This window comes from Sesamum indicum, linkage group LG1 (assembly GCF_026168435.1).
Source record: "Sesamum indicum cultivar Baizhima isolate 11 linkage group LG1, ASM2616843v1, whole genome shotgun sequence".
In the NCBI taxonomy this organism is placed as follows: domain Eukaryota; kingdom Viridiplantae; phylum Streptophyta; class Magnoliopsida; order Lamiales; family Pedaliaceae; genus Sesamum; species Sesamum indicum.
The window spans coordinates 1,646,982-1,671,293 of record NC_142657.1 but is presented as its reverse complement, the minus strand read 5'-3'; the positions used below and the strand labels follow the sequence as shown (position 1 = coordinate 1,671,293).

The window sequence follows — 24,312 nt, the reverse complement described above, 5'->3', positions numbered from 1 at the left end:
AAAAATATATAATATTTACTTCTATTGACTTATTAGAGGTTAAATATTTTTTTTTTCTGACCAAACTATTCTTATAAGAAACAAAATTATACCTCATTACATGCATTCACGAATGTGAAGATGTACAAGCGGTAGTATAACTCACCTTCTTTGATTAGCGACTATAGCCCAACTCAAATTGTTTGATTAAATATATTAATATTTTTAAATTAATAAACATATTTAAAATAAATTAAAAAATAAAATATTATTATGAAAATTAGACAATACAACCACGTAACGACTACTTAAAAATTAGACACCGATTACGCATTCTTACATCATAGTTTGTTGAATTTCTTTCACCATGCATGATTAAGACACCTGATTAATCCATTAATTTGGTAAATTAAGAATGGACAAACTATTATCTTACTCCCATAAAATAAGGGATATAATTTTTTTTTATACTACAATTATGGCAGGTGGGGCGTTTAGTCCCACAAATTTCAAATTCACATATTTTTAGTTCCAGAAAATGTGATCTTGGGCCTTTTTAGTCCCAAAACTAGAATGCATTTTTAGTTCCAAACGACGCTTTTTTAGTCCCAAAATCACAACGTACGCAACTTTTTTGGACTAAAAAATATGTGATAATGAATTTTATGGCATTAAAACCATATCTATCGAAGTTGTGATACCAAAATAAATTTTATCTTTATTTTATGAGATCAAAAAAATATTTTTTTTTCGATAAAGGTAAATTGCATTAAAAAAATTGTAATGTACAGTCATATATGGCTGATGTTGTGTGCCATAGTCTATACAATGCTATCGTACTAATTTTATTCGACAATCCTGCATTAAATATACGTATTCTAATTTCGTGTAGAATAATGTTAACCAATATCGACGAGCAAGACTAAAAAAGTATTTTGATGGCATCTTCAGTTTAATTGAGGTGGAAAGAGAATCAAACAAGTGTTGGAATGGTTGAAGTGAACAAAAGCCAATTGTGAAGATGCTTCTTACAAGAAAGGTGAGAATTGAGAGTCATATACTTACAAATAAATCATGCTTAATTAATTATTGCTTACTCAACTTAATTATTGTTTCATCAAACCATGGGCTAGCCTAATTAGGTTGGTCTGTATTTATAGTAGCTATTTTGGGATTTTTTTTATAAATGATTTTATTTTCTAATAAAAATAATTAATTAAATTATTTACATCGAGATATTGGGATTATTTAAATATATTGATAAATTTAATTTTTTTAAAGAAAAAGTACGTTAAAATAATCTCTTAATTGTGAGAATTTTCGACCGTACTTTTGCCTGCTGAGCTTTGTAAGCTTTTTAGAACAGTATCGTATGAGATGTTGTAAAGTGTTTGTTATGTTTTTCAAAAAATATATTTGAATTTATAAAATTCAATAAATAAATAAAATAAAATGTTACCAAGCTTATTATAAGCTCTATTAAAAAAAAGTAGAAATTCCCAACTTATTTTAAAATTTTCAACCAGTTAGTTTAATTTTCTTAAATACATCATCATCACATGATTGATTAATTTAATATTATCTCTTTAATATTTAGAATTTCTTTTAAAGAGATAAATATCGAATTATTTGTCTTGATTTGATTGAAGCTAGTGTACATGCAATTATTCCACTTGGCGCTATCTGATTGGCTTAAATCTTTGCCTACGAAGCATAATTTGATTAGTTGAAACACTTCAATTTTGGCACTTTTACCAGCCATTGATCAAATATAAATTAACATATCAATTAAATTAATTGTTTTACACTTGAAATTCAAATATAAATAAAAAAAGAAATATAAGTATTAATTAATATATATTTTACATTTGTCATCATTCGATTAGGCATGAAATTTTACATGTATGCAATGAGTTTATAAAATTCAAAAAATAAATAAAACAAAATGTAAGCAAGCTTATTATAAGCTCGTCAAAAAAAGTAGGGAGTTCCCAGCTGATTTTAATTTTCTTTGAGTAATTATAAATAGCATATTATAAGTTTTATAATTTATTTTTATCCCAATATTTCGATCGCTTTCTCTTAAAATAAGATTTAGTATCTTATAAGCTGAAATAATATTTTTGTAAGATGTATGAACTTATAGGATCGTATAAATAAGTTTAGCCAAACAGCCGTTAAATAAAAAATTAGAAGAGATAATCTTGGCCTAAAATTAATTAGAGGACATTTATAATATAATTAAGTTTATATGAAACAATACTGCAAAGGACATTAATTATGAATGTTTTGTCGTTGTTTAGAAAATTACGAATAATTTTTCAGATGAAATAATTATGTATTCCATAGACGTTGAGGTGGAAATTATACTTTGCTCTTGTTTTAAAAGGAAAAAAAAAATTAAGAATAGGTAGAGTAATAATTCATATAGCATATTAATACTTAAAAAATATTATAAAATTACAATTCATACTTTAAAAGAATATTTTTGTCAATTCACCACAAAATTTGAATAAAAATCTAACGAATTATTAGATGAATATGAAATTCAGAGTATTTAAAATTATGTCAAACGGTGGATGCAGTTTACCATCTAATAAACCCAAAACCCATGTGATGAAGGAGCATTTCTAAGCCCATTAGATTAGCTTCTTTTAGCAGTTTTGGGCTTCCAAAATTGGCTTCTCTAGTTATGACTTGTTAATAGTTACACAAGTATTTGGTAATATTTATTTAAATATTGTATATGTTCTTATATTTTATTTTAATAACTATAATTTATATGATCATAAATTTAAAATTGAAGAAATTTGTTAAAATAAGTCGAGATCTCCTTAGTTTCTCTAGAAAAGCTTATATATATATACAAAACATTTTGAACATTTAATCAGCTCTCAAATATTTATATACTGACACCCAAATACCGGCCCGAAGTTTATGTGAATTGGGCCTGATTTTTATGGTCATCTTCAACCTCAATTATTCCCCTTACACTATATACATATAAAGAAAAAATTATTTATTTCTTACGGTATAAATCACTATAACTTTAAAATAATACTATTCATCATGATTAAATAAAATCGCAAGTAAAAGCATAAATTTGATAATTTCAATGGAGAATTGTAAATTTAGAGAATTTCTAATTCTTTTTATTTTAATTTTAAATTAAAAATCTTTGATGAATATGGATGAGTTACAAATTGAGTCATTGAAAATCGAAATACATGAATGCCAAATGCACCCTAGGACTGATGTTTTTGGATTAATGGGGGTGGGGAGATTGTAATAATGATTCTAAAACTGCAGAGCAGCGGCACTCATGACTCTATAACTATTTGTTAATCCCCGGGTGTTGGTAGGGCTACACGTTTAGGACGCAGACAAGACGCGTCCGTACAGAAGGCAGCCCACCGCGACTGGGACGTGGCAACATCAACATCACTCGACAAAGCTGATCGCGTACATTTGACCCTCATATCACACGTCAGTCGTCACCGCCTCCTCCTCATGCCGACATCCCGTTACTAGGATGTCTACTCTTTCACCTATTTTTCACTATACTTCTTTTTCATTTTAAACAACTTAGTCGTCATCTCAAACCCTTTTTGCCCATCCAAATAAAAAAAAAAAAAAGAGAAAATGTCTATCCCGTTTTGTAATATATATAACAAATAATTCTGTATATTTTAAGATTTATTATTAAAAAATTAAAATACATAAATCAGTACATTAATTTTTAAAAAATTAATCTATTGGTCAAGCATATATGTTCTTATGGTATTCCTCATTGTTGCTTTTTTTTATTTTATTTATAACTATTTTTCTCATAATTATTTACTGAATTAAATGTTGGAGTGCTAACGTATTTTTTATAAATTCCTCTTTCAAATTTGCAAGAATTTATATAGACTCAAATATCTCTAATTGAACTTGTCGAAACTAGCAAATATTTTATTTGTATTAATATTTATATCCGCAGAATTCGATGTCACTTTTTATTAGTTCAAAATATTTTTGTCGTGCAAAACTATTAACTAAATGGGGTACTTTCAAACCAAAATGAAAAAAATGTAAAATTAAATAAAATAAAATGGGGAAGAACATTATAGAATATTGGTAGAGGGAGATGGCTGAGTAGGAAGCAGGTCGGCTCATGATATCAACTGGTCCATGTCTGGAGGCCGACTGTTCTTTTAGGCATTTAATTTGACAGCAACCATTGTCCTAAATATTAAAGCAATCATTTTTTCATTATACAAACTATATATCAAATCTTAAATTTTACATTATTTGTATTAAAAAATTTAATAATTATCTCTATATTTTATTTATGACTGAATACTATTAATATCAAAATTGTGAAAAAAAATTGAATTTTTTTTCCTAATAATTACAACGATCGATGCTTGATTTATAATAATTTCGAAAATTTCTGGTTTTGACACTGATGCACATTAGAGACGTACACATGCATGGTCCTACGTGTTGAAAAATTGTACATCATCAAAATCACAATTCAAACACTTAATTATATATTTTCTTGCTTTGGGCTTTAATTGATTTGTTGGTATTGATTGATCAACGTCAATTTGAAAAAGGAACTTTTATTAATTTAATTTGAGATATGGTGGAAATTATGGTGGACATCAATTTTCAGAGAAAAGACTATAAAAAATAAAATAATTAAATAATGGAGTACTTATGTTTTTCTTATTTATTTATTTTTTTCTTTTTGATAAATGCCATTCATATCCAAATATTAAAGACAGATTATTAGTCAATATGTGATCCAAATTCAATAACCTTTTCAAAGAAAACAAGAAAGCAATGATAATAGACATATACTCACTCAAACAAAATAGATTATTTTCTAAATTATAAAAAACAACGATTTAAAAATCAAGATAAATTAAATTTTTTATATCATATTTATACAAAACTACTATAAAATTTTAAATTTTGACCACAATTACTCAACATGTATTACAGATTTAACTATCGCTAAAGTATTTGCCATAATTTTTTACTATGGCTAATGTTTGACCACTCCTGTAAAAACAACAGCTAATAGTCATTGCGCAATCATGATTAATTTGTTTTTATTATGGTTTTTTGCTTTAACAGTGTTACCTAATTGACTATGACAAAAAATTATATTTCTTCTAGTGACTCTCAATTGTGATGTCTCAACTCTAACACTTAAACAAGATCAATTGACTAATGATGTTTTATTCTAGTAATTTCGGCTAAAATTGATGTTTCATGAATAAATTTGAGGCCATACACTCATGGCTTCGGGTCTTACTGGACGTGTAGATATTTATCACAATTTATGTGAGTTATTAATTATTGTTGGGTGGAGAGCCCATAACATTATTGCAGAAATAATACACAAAAATATACAAGATATTAATAAGAAATTACATCAACATAAATCAGCAAAAATAATCGATCAAACGAAGGCTCAGAGAGCCAGATCCATTTCTTAGGCTTTACTCACGATCACTAAAATCGGCAGCCTTAAGATAAATCCCACAGTTGCACACAATTTTGGCACAAAGCCCTTGACATAAAGGCTATAACCCTCGACCACACAGATCTTCTTAGCACACAGTCACTGAAACCTTCAATCTCTCTGTTTCACAAAGATTTGCACTGAGTTTATTGGAATAGTTCACTGTTTTAAGATAGGAGGAGTCTCCTATTTATAGGGCCGAGAGAAGAAATGGAGATGGAAGATAGGGATCACCTTCCATATACCATCAGCTTGGTTTTGGAAGGAGACCATCGTTGCAAGAGGAAAGTGAATCACAGAGAGGGAATAGAGAGATGTGAGATATGAGAGAATATGAGGGTTAGGTAGAAAATAAGTAACCAATTCGGGTCGGGTTAGGTCGTGGGTCAGTTTGTAGGTTGTGAGCTTGGGCCAAACCGTAGCCATCCAAGTGGGTGTATTGGACCTCCCTATTTTTGGTCATGGGCCATAAATTTTCCAACAATTATGTTATTGTAATTTGTTATTGCTCTTAATCTTATATTGGTGTATTGATTGAATCGATATAATTCGTCATTATTTTTAGTCATATTGATGTGTTGGTCGAATCAATACATTAATAATTAAAAAAAAAATGAAGATTAATTTATGATTTGTAATCAACTCACATGTTATAAGTAATACTTATTAATTACAATACTATACTAAATCATTAGGAGCTATATAGGTAGGCAAGGAGTAGTACTAAAGTAGGATAATTAAACCATTAATTAAACAATGTCGAATTAATTATGTCCCATAACCTACCGACATACCTCGATTAATACTAATTAATAACCTTAATCCGAAACTGGAATTACTACAAGAAGTAGATTAGGGTTTTTCCCTTTTTAGATTATTTCCTCATTTTGATGATATATAATTAAATGGAAAAGAATGCCACTACAAAACCCTAATTTTACAGCCACCGTATATTAAAATCATATATGACATATATACGAATATTAAATTAAGATAATATAATCAAAAGATATGCAAGTAATAAAATATTAATAGTGGTAATGAAGCGAATCTTAACTGAATCATAAGGGGACACACTAATCATTTGTTAATTAGATTGTACACGTAGGTATTTTTGTTCGTATTCCATCATTATTTATTCATTTTTTATATACAAAATATCTTCTATTATTATATATATATATATATATATATATATTGCTTTTACATTGATTCTACCTAATATAGAAATTAAAAATTGCAGAATTGTTACTATTTCTTTATTATTATTATTATTATTTTTCTATAGTGAGGGTGGGTAAAATAAATGATCCATAGAGCATAGTAGTCTATAAAAATATTTTTAAAAAATTCTAAAAAATATATAAGTTTATAATTTATTATCTAACAGGGAATTTTGGTCAGTTCACTATAAAAATTAGACAAATGCAATAGGCTTGTTTTTTTTAGATGGGCGTTAAAAAATCAGAGGGCTAATTATAATTTTTTAAACAACGAGAACAAATTTATAATTATATCAAATCTCAGAGAGATGACTGTAATTTGCCCTATATGTTATTTTAAAAAAAGCACGGAAAAGCTTTAGTTTGTATTTACATATACACCTATATATATCTCCATTGCATTGATTAAGCATGTAAATTCGAGTCCCATGAATATGATGTATATCTATTTTTGTAGTTAGTTATTTTTTTATTTTTGTCTTGTTTGAATTATTAATGTATTGAATCAGTTTTAAAATTTAAATATATTGAATAGAGTAATAAATTATATATTATAAAAAAATGATTAGAGAGGCATATAGTAACGGGAAAATTATTATTAAATGCAAAAAAAATAAAAAAATTAAAAGAATGGTGGTATTTTAAAATTTTTGAAAATATAGGCAAAATTGGGATTTCAAATTTTAATTCTGACACAATTTTTTTAAAAAAATAAATATATTTTTTTTCTTTTTGTATTTAAAAAGTGATTTTCCCTATAGTAACTACCAATTAGCTTGTAATGTGTGTGAACCAAAATATAGTAAAAAAATCAAAAAATAAATTTTTTATTCATGCATATATATTTTGAATTAATTAATTATACATGCATGTTTTTATTTAAATAAATATAATAAAAAAATTAAATTAGACGTATACATGAAATGTAGATGCAGGAGCAGTATATATACTATACATTATTGAAGTAGCTAAGGTTCGACCCGTCAATCTCGTCCCACTCTGTTGTACCAAAAATAAGGTCCTCCAACTCATATTGCAAACTTGCATTTATGATGCTGTCTTCTAAGGATTTTATATATGTATTTAATTAATTCATAATATATAAAATTATATATATATACATATGTATGTATTTTATCAGCTTTTGGGCATGTAACGTACCATCATATCAAATAATTGCAACCATATATATACACCAGAGCATGTCGACTTGAATTCATTTGTCCGATTTTGATAATTAATGTACTATTTTTATTATGTATAAAATACAAGAAATAATAAATAAATAAGAGTTGGTGTCGCATTGGCCATTGCTCTTTAATGATATAAATATATATATATATATATCAGATATAGATTAATATATATGATATATATATATATATATATCGCGAATGAGATTACATATACAGAGAAGAGTTCTTTAAAAGTATTTTAAAACGACTGTGAAGTAATATCGAATTTTATTTAATTGTCATGCACTTAAGACGCGAAGGTAAATTACATTTTTAATCTTATAAATTGATATGTTTTTCTTTTTTTTTTTTCCCTTAACTTTTGAAAACAAGAGGGAATCTATTAAATTGTCAACGGAAATAGTCGACGCCTTCGGGTGATGTAATGGGATCAAAATTGTAATTTATCCTAAGATGAGACATTGACATAAATACTAAAATACATGTACTATTAATTTGGAGACTTGACCTTAAAATCTACACATCATAGAAAGTAAATCATGATTTTCGGACGACCAGAATGTTGCTATTCTTCATTTATCAACACTAGTTGTTGTCGCACGCGGGCTACGCGAGCATATATAAAGAACCACAGTGTAAGATTAAGAAAAAAATTTGAAAAGATATAAACATAGTCTAAGGTTAGAAGAAAAAAAAAATATGTGATAAGAAATAAATATCTCAATCCATAAGGACATATATTTATAGTCTCAATCCATAAGGACATATATTTATTTTCTAACTATTTAATTAATTTTTTTTAATTTCACATTAATGGAGACAACTAATATATGGTATTCAATACGGACTATATAAATGAAGTTAATCATTTCGTAATTAACATTTATTTAATTACAATAATTAACGCACTAATTGATATTGATTTAGGGCAGCCATTCGTACAGTGAATCCTAATTCAATTTTGTTGCTCCTGAGGCCCCATAAATTAATTAATTAACGTGATGATTATGATTCGGAGATCGCTTTCATGTGAAAAAAAACAAAAACATTCAAATGTATATTCATAGGATGCACTAAATCAAACCACTTTAATTATTGAGAAAGATTGTCGGGGAATGATTAGTTGGTTGATTTGACTAATTAAAAAGGTTTGTGAGTGATTGAGTGTTGGATATATGAATCTGGGGGTTGCTCATTCATTATATATCTATCTATATATTCATCAATCCAAATATATATATATCACTAATTAAGACAGTTTAATTAGTGATGAAAAAACACGTGATTAACGTTATAATTAACTATCAAAATCCCTACTAATTCAATTGATAATGATGTTTTTTTGGGTTGTACTATATATATATATATATATATATTTGGTCTTATTGATAATAATTTGCTCTTGTATCTTTAAAAAAATAATATTTAACAGAAAAAGCCATGCAGTTGTGCATGCACGGAATCAAAAAGTTCTACTTTTTGAAAATTATGGGACAAAAAATTAAAATTCTGTAATCAATGGGACTAAAAGTGTAAAGGTCCTAGCGTCACGTGCTAAGCATATGTCATTTTTTCATTAAATATCTAAAGAAAATGTACTATGGGACACAAAAATGCTATATTTTAAAAGTTACAAAATCAAAAGTGAAATTTCATAATTGATCAAAAGTGAAAAGACGGTAAGTTATGGGATGAAAAGTGTAATATCTCCTTCTTTTAACAATATCTCATACAAAAACTAAAATCATGATGTGTGAGTACACGTAAGATCAATATTAGTACAACATAGAGAAACAGCCCATAGACAATGGGGTCATGATTTTGGAGTATTACTACATATGGGAGTTGAAGATTTTGGTGTCCCAACATTTCCCAATTTTGAGTCACCTTTATTTGTGGGGTAATTTTCTTTTTGGGATACTTACAATCTCCTCCTATATAATTACATATAAATCTCTTATAGTTTTAAAAATCACATTTAGTATTTTTGAGGTTTGCTTTCATCTAATAAATAAGTCCTTCATTAGTTAAAATTCACTGAATTTATTGATATTAATAAAAAACCGAATGAAAATTGATATTTATCATTGATTGACTTAAAACTAACTTATTGTAGGTCAAATAATTTTTTTTTGAACTAAACTACCCTTATAACGGTGAAAATATACCTTCATATGCATTAACGCATGAAGACGTATGAGGATAATTTGATTATAAAAAATTTTATTTGACCTGCTATAAGTCAGTAATAAGTCAATTGGGGAAAATACAGATTTTTTTTTATATATTTTGTTAATATCAGCAAATTCGGTCAATTTTGACTAACGAATGGACTTATTTATTATACGGAAGCAAACGATGCTGGATGTAATTTCTCACACCACAGGGAGTTTACGTGTAATTACACAAAATTTCAAAAGAAGTGAGTGTATTGTCCCTTTCGTTTTTTGAGGTATAACATCAACTTTGCATTTATGAGAAAACAACCAACTCGTACAAGTGGTTAGTTCAAATTGGGTTTGTTTAAATCTAGCTAATTATATGTCAAGTGTAATACAATTATCTTGTGATTGGTATATAATACGATAAAAGTGGTTAATCACACACTTACTACATGATTGGTTTAGTTTGATAGGATCTTATCTGAAAGATCTGTATGGGCGGATTAAATTTTCTATTGTAATTCATACTGTATCTTTTATTCTATTTCACATATACATGCCATGTATATAAAATCTTTCATTTAATGAAATTAATAATTTAATCTTTACACACATAATATATATATATATAAAATAAAATAAAAGATAAACATGAATTTTAATAAAAAATTTAATTCCAAAGTTGCACAAGTAATAGTTTTGGGGCAGTATGTATATATATAGTTCTTTTAAGTTCACCGAAAAAGATAAAAATTATCTGTCACATCCCAAAAAAAGCGTAGAAAGTGAGATTGTTTCTTTTCCCCTTAGAATTAAAGGGGAAAAAAATTGATTTTCTTGAAAATAAAGTAACATAGACAAATGTCTTATATTAGTTGTAAACGATGATTTTTAAACGGCTAAATTATAAGTCCCATTAACTCATTTCGCCAACAAAGTATTTTTTCATAACAAAATTGTAAAGCTTAATGTAGAGGGCTTAATGAGGTCGAAAATGATCTAAAGGGCTTAATGTAGTCGAATAAACAATAAATGCAACTTATCATAAATGTTTCTGGACAACAGTGTTTATAAGTCTAAATGTCCATACATAGCAGGCCCATGTGGCAATATTTTATAGAGTGCCTATTAGAAAATTCAATGCCTGATAATTCGGGTCCTAATTCTATTTTGGACAGGACGGGTCGGTCCAATGATCCAATCCAACAAAAAGTACGTAAATTCTGTGTTATTTTTATTATTTTTTTTTAAAGGTATTTTTGTCCTATTGGCTTATAGGGTGGTTAGCACCCCTATCATAAATAATGCATATGCATAAACAAGAAAAATAGGGAATATTAAATCATTTAATTCATATCCATTTTTCAGCAATAAAAGTAAAAAGAAAGTAATTATTAAGAGGATCTTTCGTCCCATGAGTTTATGTGTGTGTATATACTATAAACAATTTAATTAGATCTTCTGTCTTGTAAATATACACGTGGAATACAAAACACTCAAAATACCATGTTAAATGGTTTTTTCTTTTTTTTTAAAAAAAAAATATAATAAAACACGGTAGAAATTTTGAATATAAACTTGATATAATATTAAATATGTAGTTAAATATATAAAAATATTAAAAAAAAATAGGGATAGTTACACTCTTCTCTCCTGAAATTTGATGTAATTACATATAAACCATTTGTTGTTTGGACAGTTACATCCAGTGCCCATGAAGTTTGTTTATATCAGTACATTAGTCAAAATTCATCAAATTTGTTGATATTAATAAAAAAAAATCAAAAAATATTTCTATATGTACCCCGAGTTGACTTTTTACTAACTTATAATGAGTCAAACAAGTTGTTTAGATCAAATTACCCCAATACGTCTTTACGCCATAATGCATTTGAGAAGGTATATCTTTACTATTATAAGGATAATTTAGTTTGAAAAAATTTGTTTGACCTGCAATAAGTCAATAATAAGTTAATCGATGCTAATTATCAATTTTCATTAAATTTTTCTTACTAATATCAGTAATTCTAATGATTTTGACTACGGAGGAACTTATTTGTTAAAGAAAAGCAAACCTCCAATATGATAAATATAATTTTTTAAATTATAAAATATTTACGTATAATTATATTAAATCTCAATAAGAAAAAGTGTAATTATCGGAAGAAATATTTGAATGTTACCCATTACTATAAATTACTAATTCAGCACGACCACCGAAACAATTTGAATTCTGACAGTGGTGCAGAACAACTCCTATACAGGCGTTTTTTAAGTTGAAGAGGAAAGAAATTGACTGTGTAATGTCCAAAAATGTACTGATAATTATTTTTAGTATTTTCCTTTTTTCTGAGTGATAAAAAATAAATGGATAAAGACAAGAAGAATACCGTTTAAACCCGAATCTGGTCTTATTTGACCTAAATCGATTATATAATAAGTGTAGTATACACATTTTATATGATTATTGATTAATATTAAAATTTACAAAGAATAGCCAAATTTTATTTGTCAATATCAACAAGTTAAGTAAATTTGACTAACTGAGGTACTTATCTACTAGCCGAAAGCAAACATCAATATTACTATATATAATTTTTCAAATTACATGATTACTCCGAACCTATGGAGAAGGAAGTGTAATTATGCCTAATAAAAATAATAATTTATGTACATAAAATATAAACCATCTAAATGGTTCTTATTTGATGCCTGAAATAAAAAAAATTAAAAGAAAATAAATAAAAAAAATAAGAGTGGGGTGGGGGGTAGAGGTTTGAAGAGACCTAAACTCTGTACAAATGGATTGATTGAACGACGAATGATGAACAAAAATCTTTACACCTTCAATGGAAAATGAGAAGGCACATAACATGACGTATATTAATACACAATTATCAGTAATTCCACAACATCGTCTCCAAGAAGCTGGATATTCCACCGTCGTCGGCAGCGCCACCACCCCACGGCGGAGGAGGGTCCAACCACCCCTCCTCCACGCCGTTATCATTGTACACAAAGTCATCCCTCAGCTCGAAACACGACCCCAGACTCGGCAACTCCACGATCTCACTCAGTTCTTCCGACGCTGTTGACAGGTCCACCGAAGAAACAAGAGACGTCAGCGACGAAGAAGAGGAAGTGGTCGACGAAGAAGACAGAACATCGAATTCCTCCATCGCCGCCGCCTTCGCGGCGGCAGCCTGGACGTCTCGTGGGCTGAGGGAGACAGGACGGGGGAACGCATTTGCGAGTTCGGGGAAATTGAGGGTCGCGGAGGCGCCCTTGATGCTCAGGGCCGCCACGTCGTGCGCACGCGCCGCCATTTCCGGGGTGGGGAAAGTCCCCAACCATATGCGCGACTTCTTGCGGGGCTCCCTGATTTCCGACACCCATTTGCCCCAGTTACGCATTCGGACACCCCGGTAAACCGGGTGCTTACTGGAGGTGGAACTGTTGAAATTGGGGTCTCGAATCCTCTTGATTTTCTTGGCGGCGGAGTCGTCCGGCGACGCAGATTGATCTGCCCGAAACAATAACGAATAAGACGACGACGACGATGATGATGATGAGAAAATTGAGCAGCTGTTTGATCCAGTTCCTGCCCCTCCTGAATTATGATTCTCCATGATTCTTGAAGTTGTATGATCGTTATGATTAGGATGTGTACTTGTAGAGCAAGAATGGAATGATGATCATCAGTGTGTGTTGTGTGTGTAAATCATGTGCATGTAGGATTCTACTACATTTCCATACTAGGAAGTCATATGTGTGACTGTGTGTGTGAGAGAGAGAGAGAGAGTGAGTGTTTGATGATATGAAGAGAAGAAGTTGAAAAGGTTTGGGAGAGAGATGCAAGTAATATATAGCATGCAGAGATACATACATATGGAAGGTTGTAAGTAATGGAGGGAGGTAGGCGTAGGGTTCATACTGATAATGAGCAAGAGGGAGTTTCTTATCTTGATGGAAGAAATTATGGGTCATTTCTGGTGGGGCCAATGTGTGGGCTCCACCCCCGGTATCATACATTATATACCAACCCACCCCTCATTTAATTTTTTAACCTTTACATCAATTTCACACTCTCATTTATGATATTCCTTTTATAAATAATTTCAATTTTGAGTTTTGCATAAGTTAGAAAGATCACCTCATTAAATGTTTAAACTATCATAGCAGAGAATAATTTTTTAACACCCTCTCTTTGCTATAAATATGTTAAAATATTTTCACACTCCTAACCTATAACGTAAAACCTTTCTTTGCTCGTAATCAGATTTGAATACAAAATCTTTTATTTGAATTAATTCTGATATCATATTAAATAACTACATGTGTATCTGTATGTGTATTGATCGTTATAGACCTTTGTTTTCTAAGTTGTTCTTATAGCTGTAGTATTCAGGCACATATATACACTAAAAAAATTAATTTTTTTGCTATAAACGACCACAGTTTAAAAACTTTGACAAATCAATATAATTAATCATGATTAAATAATATTAAAGTAAAAAATTAAATTTTTATCACCATTAATCAATATTCATCATGTTTTTTGCTCGTATTCAAAATATTTGTCATTTTATATTTTGACCACACTTGCAGTGGCTAATGGCCGTTGCAAAGCGGTAGTTGATTTATATTTGCCATGATTTTCTTCTTTTGACTATAGTAATTAATTAAGCGTAGCGAAAAATTATATTTTTTTATAGTGATAAAGGGCTAATTATACTCCACTTTCATGAGGTTTAGTATCATCATAGATAAACTCTTTGTGGCTGAAAAAATTACATTTAGTATTCCTGAAATTTAATTAATGGACTGATCTATTTATTAAATGGGAGTAAATTAATTTCAAAGATACTAAATATGAACGGTAATTATTCTCTATATATATATATATATATGTAATACAAGATTTGCTCACAGTTTTGTTGGTGGGTTACATCAATTTAGGGTTATGGGTTTGAGGTAGCAACGTAATTGAGAAATCCTGCATTATAGTATATATTAATGTTGTTGCGTACTGTTTGGGGACCAAAACATATCTGTATATATTAAATAAAAGTGGCTTTAATTTCAGAACGTGAAAATGTTTAATAGATTGTGGACTATGTTCAATTTGGTCCCAAGGAGAAGCAAACCAAACACATACTCAACGGATTTCATCAATGGGTCCATTTCCAGTGTGTGTTGCGGGGTTGGATATTTGACATTTAACTTTTCATGTGTATGTGTTTGATGAGATGTTTGTCTTTCTAGCAGAAATAGAAAGAAATTAAACTCCAATTATAAGATGATTTTTTTTGGGCTCATTGCAGACAATTTTGGGACAGGATCAAGAAACCTGGTAAAGAGCAAAATAGGTTGCAAGAAATTAGGAAGAAGAAGAAGAAGAAAATTTCATGTACAAAATATATATCAAGTACGTCATTATCAGAATGTAAACGAGTCGAGTTTGAGTTGAGTTTATTTTTAGTAAAAAAGCTTCACTTCTAACTCGAAATATCATCAACTTTGCTTTGGGAAAAAAAATAAAAAACTAATTTCTCTAGAAGAAATATATTATGACCTTTTACTATAGTTAATTAACACGATTAAAAATAAAAAAAATTATTTTGGATATTAATTAATCGAGATTGTGCAATGGATATTAATTGTTATTTTTATAAGCGACGCAAAAATATTTGTTCTTGCTAAAAAGAATGGCAAAATATTTTGGTCATAGCCAATGTTAATTATTCATAGTAAGAACTTAAGTTTCTACATCGATTTTGTCTTACTGTGATAAATAGCTAATATTGATTTACAACGATTTTTAAATTTATAGTGCAGGAAACAATCGATTTTTTTGTAGTGTTGTTTTACATTTGAATTTGACCTTCATAATTCATTGTATCATGGCATTCAAAATATATTATTATTCTTATTATTATTATTATTATTATTATTATTATTGTGATTTTTACACAAATCTAGTCGATTATAAACCAATTTTTAAACAGAATGAAACGTTATAAATTTTGTGTCTTAAAATTACATTCTTTTCATATTTTCTGCACACGTTCACAATTTGACTAAATATGATTATCATAGTGCTAATAATAACTTCTTAGTCTTGCTTCGAAAAAAAATAGGATCTTGTTTAATTATTAGTTTTCATTACAGGTTTCCTCAACTCATACATATTATAAATAAAATTGATCTTATTTGGGACGCAAACAAAAGAATTAAACATCTTCTAACAAGTATGACTCTGATGTTTCGGACCGTTACTCGTTGCTAAGAATCTGTCTCAAACTCAATAACTATAAAAAAAGTTTGATGCTGATATCAGCGTCGGCTAATTAGCAAGAAAAATTGTTGTAAAATTTGTTGCTAATTTAGACTATCTAATTTATATGTGTAAACTTTGCTTATGATCATAAATTGAAAATTGCAAACACAAATTTTGATGATGAAGAACCAATTTTCCCGGTACTTAAATTATTTGAGGGGTCCAACGTATGTGTTTGTCTTCGCTACGACGACTGGGGATTTGGACATTGTTTGATATATAGGAGTTGCACTCATCCTCAACTTTATCAACCTCTCACAAGTCACCATCTCAATTTGGTCCTAAACCAGTATATATAGTTATATTGCTTTCATGATCCACATTTTTCACTACCAAAGAACTTAGTGATTAGTGATTTTAATTCTATTATTTTTTAACTCACCGCATTTAATAACTCCAAAAAATTTGCTATTTTAGTCCTATATTTTAACTTTTTTTTTTTTAAATATCTGATGAAAACAACCTTAATTACCCTTGAACTCGTATGTTTGTGTTGTGTTCATTACAAATTTGACAGAACCAAGGCTCGTGGACAAAAATTGTAAATTTTCTTTTGAAGTTATGGGATGCAATGTAATAAATTTAAAAATAATGGGGTCGAAATCATAAAGACGTTAAATTATGGGATGTAAACTGCAATTTTTCATATATATAAGGATAAATTACAACGATCTCCCCGGAGGTTTGTCATAATTATGAATCTCTCCTTATTGTTTGAAAAATTACAAATACCCCCTGATGTTTGATGAAATTATGCAATCCTTCGATGGAGGTATGAAATGATTAATTTTGTCCTTATCGTATCTTTTTGTTAATTTTTAAAAAAAATTAAAAATTTACAAAAAAAATTGAATGGGATGGATGAAAAAGTTTTAGAAATTATAATAAAATTATCCACTTAATCCATGAAAAAATTAAAAATAAATAAAATTATAGTTTTTAATCCACAAGGGCATTTTTGTCAGTTCACCACAAAATTGAAGACGTTAAAATCAGAAGGTATTGGTAATTTTTTAAATAATTATTAGATATTTATAATTATATCAAATCTTAAACAAGATGATTAAATTTACCTTATATATAATCAACGACTCCATAATTATAATGAAATAGATAGAATTAGGCCAATCAAAGAACTTTTGGAGTCGGTGATCTAACAGAAGTAATTGATGGGTCGTCTTTTATTTTAATTGATGAAAATTTATTTTAATAAAACTGATTTTTATATGTAAATTTTTATTTTTATTTTTTGCATGGGTTAATTACACTTACGCTTTTTAAAAAGTATAAAATTATACTTTTTCACAAAAAAAAATTTGAAAACTCCGTCTAAAAATTCATTGTTTAAACTAAAATTCTTTTTATTAGGATTAGAATAAAAATATTGGCGCTAACAAAAAAAAAAAATTACATATATTTTAAATTTTACCCCTCATTTAATAATTTCATGTTATGTAATAATTTTGTGCTTATAAAAAAAATATAATGATGTTAACTTCATTATATATATGTTACATTTATTCCTTTATAAGTATAAATATATACATGAAAATATTAAATATGAGGCAAAATTAAAAATTTATGTCATTTTTTTAGCTTACACCAGCATTTCCATCCAATTCTTAACGAAATCGGACCAGATGTAATTCAAAAATTTTGGGGAGGGTATAAATGTAATTTTAAAATTTTTTTAGAAAAAAACTATAACCTAGCATTTTTAGAGGAGGTTTGACTATAATTAAACCCTCTTGTATTTATACTTTTTTTATGAACATATTACAATCCATGGATCAATTTTTTAGAAAAAATGAGAAATAATTAACTTGATTATCTTCATAAATAGAGTTGAAATCAACCATTTTTCGAATGTTAATGAGGTCTAATTTAGTTGGCGAAGTTGAGACTCTATAATCAAAGCATCCAACTTGAATGTGTGTGCGGTGTTGGTTTACTTTTAATAATAGTTATTGATCAGTTATAAATATTAATAATTGTCGTGTATACTGACTGTGATTTCACTATAAAATGACCATATTTAACTTATGTTAATTGAAATTTATAATATAATTATAATCGATTTGTGTGACGTGGTATTCGCCACATCTCAAGTACTCTTGTACTAGTTTTTATTGGTATTAAGTAATGAGCCTCCAAACAAGTACTGATTTAGCAATGACATAAAAAGGTAAAATGACAACTCAATCCCTCTAACATTCTTTAATGGCTGAATGAGTGTTTCAAGACTTTTTGGTGAAGTGTAAGAGAGAAAATTGAATGCATTTCCTATCAGAAATAGTATGAAATTTGAACATCCAAACCCAATTTTTGTGACCTTAATGGCACGGGATTTAATAAAGATTGGGACATTACAAACAAGAAATTTATGGCACCAAAATTTTTGTTCCCTGTTACAATTAATTATTACATTTATCTAAGACTGCCCATTCATTACCAAAATTACAGATTTTACACTATATACTGTATATATATTGAGTTTTAATTTAAATTTTCATATGTTTCTTGTGGAGACTATAGAAAAAAATTTCATTTTTTTATCTGTATTAATATAGAAAAACTCACAATCAACAGTTTGTGACATCACTACACCAATTTTTTCTTATTTTTTATTTTTTTTAAAAATGTGAGGTGTTGGTTTATATATTTATTTTTATTTATAATCAAATATATTAATATGAATTTTGTGGTCTGTCGGATTATTGCATACTTTATTATTATAATTGTGTTTTACTGAAAAATAGTTTAGTAAAAAAGTTAATTAATTTTAATTGAATTTTTTGAATTTGAAATTAATTTATGTGATGAAATATATTTAATCCAGTTTTACATTGAAGTATTTTAATATGAATAAAAATAATTATATTATTTAATATTAAAAGCACCATCCATAAATGTGTTATGAATAATTTTAATTTTTTATCAATAATACATTTTTATTTTTGCTAGTTTTCCATATATTGAAATTCTCATTTCCTATTTTTGGTGATGAAATTGTAAATTTTTTTTATCACATACTACTAATATTTCATCTTATGTCACTCTTGCGGCAATCATACTTCAATATGATTCCGTCGCAAATTCGGTCAAGTGTGTCGCAAAACTTTTCTTCTTACATTAATTTAATAAATAATTTTTTTACAACAACAATTTCATTAATATAATTCGTGGAAACACAATCGAGAATGCTTGACGAATGTGTTGTCCCTAACAAGCCGTCTCAAAATTGGTAAGGATTCATATCATCCCAAAATAGTCACGAAACTTCGTCAGAAGCTACTAATCTAGCAATGACGGACAACTGTTGCTATACCCGGAATTCCTTCGCAAGTGTTTTTGTGACAACCTCTTTGTCGTTGCAAGTTTCCCATACTAGAAAAATGAAATTTGTGACGATTATTGATTGCAATCTTTAGTCACTTGTTGCTTTATAGTTTGCGTCGCAAATCAATAGCCTTCCATCAAATTTTTATTTTGCGAACGTTCAAAAGTATTTTATTTTTTGCACAAATTTCACTAGTAATTTATTTTATTTTATTTTTAGTACTTGTATAACAATAACTATGGGTATTATAATTATAATATTCAAAACATAATCATCACTATTGGCCGTGAATAATTTATTCCAATCTTGAAAATAAATATTTTTGGAAGTAGCAACATAACATATAGGAATTAGGTATGTATGTACGCACGTACAGAAAAATTTGGTATGATTCATGTGAATTTTGATCTGTATATATAAATTATAAACTGTTGAATTAATATGATGATATCATATATAATTTAAATATTGATATGCACTTTATGTGATATAAATTCACATGATCGACATCATTATGTCCGTACGCATTTGACATAGCTATTTATTTCTCCAAAATTAGTATGATTACTTGACCTGCAAGATGATAAATTAAATTCCCAGATGAAAATTCTGACAAGAGTATCATGTCATGTGATGAAAAATTCACCTTTTCTTTTGACCTCTGCCCTTGGCAAAATTTTTACCATTTTTGGACTCTTAACTTCTCGGGACTTGTCATCCTTTTTTGGGGGGAAAACACAAATTCACTCATTATATTTGTTTTTATCTTTAAATTATCTTCGAACCAATCAAAATATACCCAAAACATAATATTAAATATATAATACTTGCGTTATACTTGCGTCCTATCATACCTTACTCGATTCCTTGATTTATCACATCTGGTGTGAACGTAATCTTTGATGTTTTGATGGGAGACATTGTGATTCACGAACTTTGGGTACACTTATTCTTAAAAGTGTACGACAGAGGATTCTTAGTGTTCAACTTTCTTATGCTGTTAGTACATGCGCACTTTATCGTTTATGACGGATTCCTTGACCTGTTGAGGAATCCACCTAGTTGATGCTTGTTGTATTGTACTTATGTACCTCCTTTATTTAATGAAATTTACATTTATCGAAAAAAATACTTATTTTAGATTATCTCCAAAAATAAATTCAAACATACATAATATTTCTAACACACACTTATTTATCTTTGTTTTTTTTTTCTCTATCTCCACAAAACACTTAGAAAATGAATCCAAACACTATGACTATGTTTGTTATCGTTTTTAAATTATTTATGGGATGGGCAAAATATACTTAATATTTGTCTTCATATACAAATATCATATTTTGGTATTTTTTAATCTCATTTGGCATAAATACATACATATATACACACATATATATGAATATATACAAAAAATATATGATTTGACAATAAATTTGTCTTCCAAACCACAACATTAAACATACAATATTTATATATATACATATATATAAATATATATAAAGAAGACATGATTTCATAATGAATAATAATTTTTGTCTCTCAAAACACAACATCAAATATACAACACTTATTTTAAATTATCTTTCGACAAACCCAAACATACACTATCTCCAACACATACTTATTTGTCTCTATTTGTTTTCTTTATATATCCATAAAACACAACAAAACACTCCAAAAATGAATCCAAATATAGCGATTCATAATTTCAACACTTATTTTAAATTACCTTTCGACAAATCCAAACATACACACTATCTCCAACACATACTTATTTATCACTGTTTTTCTCTTTATATATCCATAAAACACAACAAAACGCTCCAAAAATGAATCCAAACATAGTGGTTCATAATTTCAACACTTATTTTAAATTATCTTTCGACAAATTCAAATATACACACTATCTCCAACACATACTTATTTATCTCTATTTTTCTCTCTATATATCCATAAAACACTGCAAAACACTCCAAATATAAATCTAAACATAGTGATTCATAATGTTATTCATAAGAATTTGGGTAAATTACAATTACTTCCCATTAAATTTGACATAATTATGAATATTCTCTTATTATTTGGAAAAATATAAATATCCATCTCAAATAAAAAATATATTAATAATGTAGCCTTTCAACGGTGAAGCGGATATTACTACTTTATCCTTACTAAAAAATAAAAAAATATTTAAAACAATGTAAAAACATTAAGAATGGGTAAAATAAATAATCTATAGAGAATTTAGTCCATAAAAATATTTTTAAAAATACAAAAAAATCTATAAAATTATAATTTATAATTCAAAATGATATTTTAGTCAATTCACCATAAAAATTAAATAAAAACTAACGAAAGCTTATAGAATGAGTTTGTTATTAGACGAACGCTAAAATCAAATAAGTATTTTTAAAATAATAAAAAAAATATTTATCAAATTTTAAAAAAATAATTATAATTTACTTTGAGAATTTTGGTCAGCTATAAGTTCTTCCGTTACATCTGATCGAGGTAGCTCTCATTCTGAATTACTTTTTCTTGGTAAAGAAAAAAGAATTCAAATTTTGAAAATTTTGCTCTTCTCTGTCCCTGAGGGAAAATTTTACCTATAAATAAATTCAAGATAAATTACAAATGGCTTTCATGAGATTTATTATAAATACCCTTAAAATTAAAGACGATCTAACAATACTCCCCATAATGACTATCATGAGAGTATTTGTTAGACGAGTATTAGTTTAAGAGAATAATTATAACTTTTCAAACCACAAATGAATATTTGTAATCATGTCAAATTTCAGGAAAGTCAGTTGTAACCTATCCTAAATACAATATCTCGTTCATGTACATAAATATTTTATTTGGATTGTAATTATACTTATCATGTGATTAGTAGAACTACATGAAACTCAGTGTATCTGAATATTTCGACATAGCAAGAATAAGGGATGGAAGGAAATAGTTGAAAGACATGCATGCATTTACAGGTTCCATCTTCCCCTACGAAGAAGTAGGGTCAAACATACATCATTATGTATTTATGGTAACTTTTGAGATCACTCTATTAATACTTTCTGTTTCAGTCACAAAACATACATTCATGTATTATGAGTATACCCATACCATTATTGAAAAATTATTATTTATATTAAGTTTGGTCCATATAAATTACATTTAATTGTACATCATTCACACTACAAATATAGATATAGTGATTTCGATCTGACAAAATTCAATTCAAATTAAAATTTTTCGATGATCAGTATCATCTATTTTATTCTCGGCTTAGTACCTGAAACATGAATATGGCATCCACTATTAAGTACATGTATATATATGTATGCAACAACTCACTATTGCCACCAGTGATCTGACTTTCTATTTCAAATTGTATTGTTTCTCCTATTTTATTCAAAAATATCTTCTAAAATAAAATAAATGATCCCATCCTTTCTTGTATGGAAAGTATTCCATCAGCATCCGTTTTAAAATATTTTATACATGACGAGGTCCGATCTCCAAAAGATCGTTCATCGTTCGACATTTGGGCTCGGAATACGTGAAACTAGTTTGGAATTTGCACAAAATGACACGTGCCCAACTTGACTCAGCGTGAGCACTCCGATGCTCAAGTTAGATCGTTTGTATAAGTGGGTCGTATATCAAAGTTAATAGTAAGTTACCTTGACCATCTTAAATGAAGAGTTTATATACTTGTCGAACAACATTTGTCTGTTAAGGCGATGCTGCCACGTGTTCTCTATCCTTGGTTTTCTGCCTACTTGTGTAATCGATGGACTTTTTTAAGTTTTTATCTATAAGTTGTATCATTTCTGAACATACTTTGGACCCACTTTATTATTTTGAGCCTCACTTAATTTATCCTCGTCTATACATATAATATGTATATATTAAATACAATATAAAAGTAAGATACCAATAAAATTAACAAAGACGCAGTAAATTTTGGAATAATAAATGATCTAATTTATTGCAATTGGGTCTCGTCCAAAGACAACATCACTCATGTTAAATTATCGCTATTCGAGGTTAAATTTTATGAAGGCGTATATGCAGCAAAATATGATAAAATATATTAAGATTTCCAATATTTCAGACAGAAACTCAATAATGTAGAACTAATTAATGTCTGAACAAAACAATGTAGGGTAACATTAAATCAACTCAAAAAACAATTCGGATCTTCGGCGGGTACGGGTCAACCGGGGCATAAACTTTCCAAGTGCATGGCTCAATAGGGGTGGATGTGGGGCAGTACCCGGACAGTACCTCTTTGTCCCCGTACCCGAATGCTATAACACCCACATCCAAAGGCGGGTTGGGTCGTCGGACCTCCATTGCTCCGTTCATCTCCGGAGCACAAGATGATGACCCGTGAGGTTGGCTGGCGGGCGGGTTGGGTCGTCGGACCTCCATTGCTCCGTTCATCTCCGGAGCACAAGATGATGACCCGTGAGGTTGGCGGGCGGGCGGGTTTTCCATTTTGTGTTCTTTGGATGAGTTGAACCAAGAGAGGAATCCCATGACTGAGAA

At 28.5% G+C, this 24,312-nt stretch overlaps 1 protein-coding gene across 1 annotated transcript; it reads right to left on the bottom strand.

The window, feature by feature from the left end:
- Window positions 1-12,638: 12,638 nt before the first annotated feature.
- Window positions 12,639-14,028, bottom strand: LOC105171657 (ethylene-responsive transcription factor TINY). The gene has a single exon (XM_011092883.3). It carries the CDS (start codon window positions 13,705-13,707, stop codon window positions 12,976-12,978), a length of 732 nt encoding a protein of 243 aa, XP_011091185.1. The 5' UTR covers window positions 13,708-14,028; the 3' UTR covers window positions 12,639-12,975.
- Between the last annotated feature and the right edge of the window lie 10,284 nt (window positions 14,029-24,312).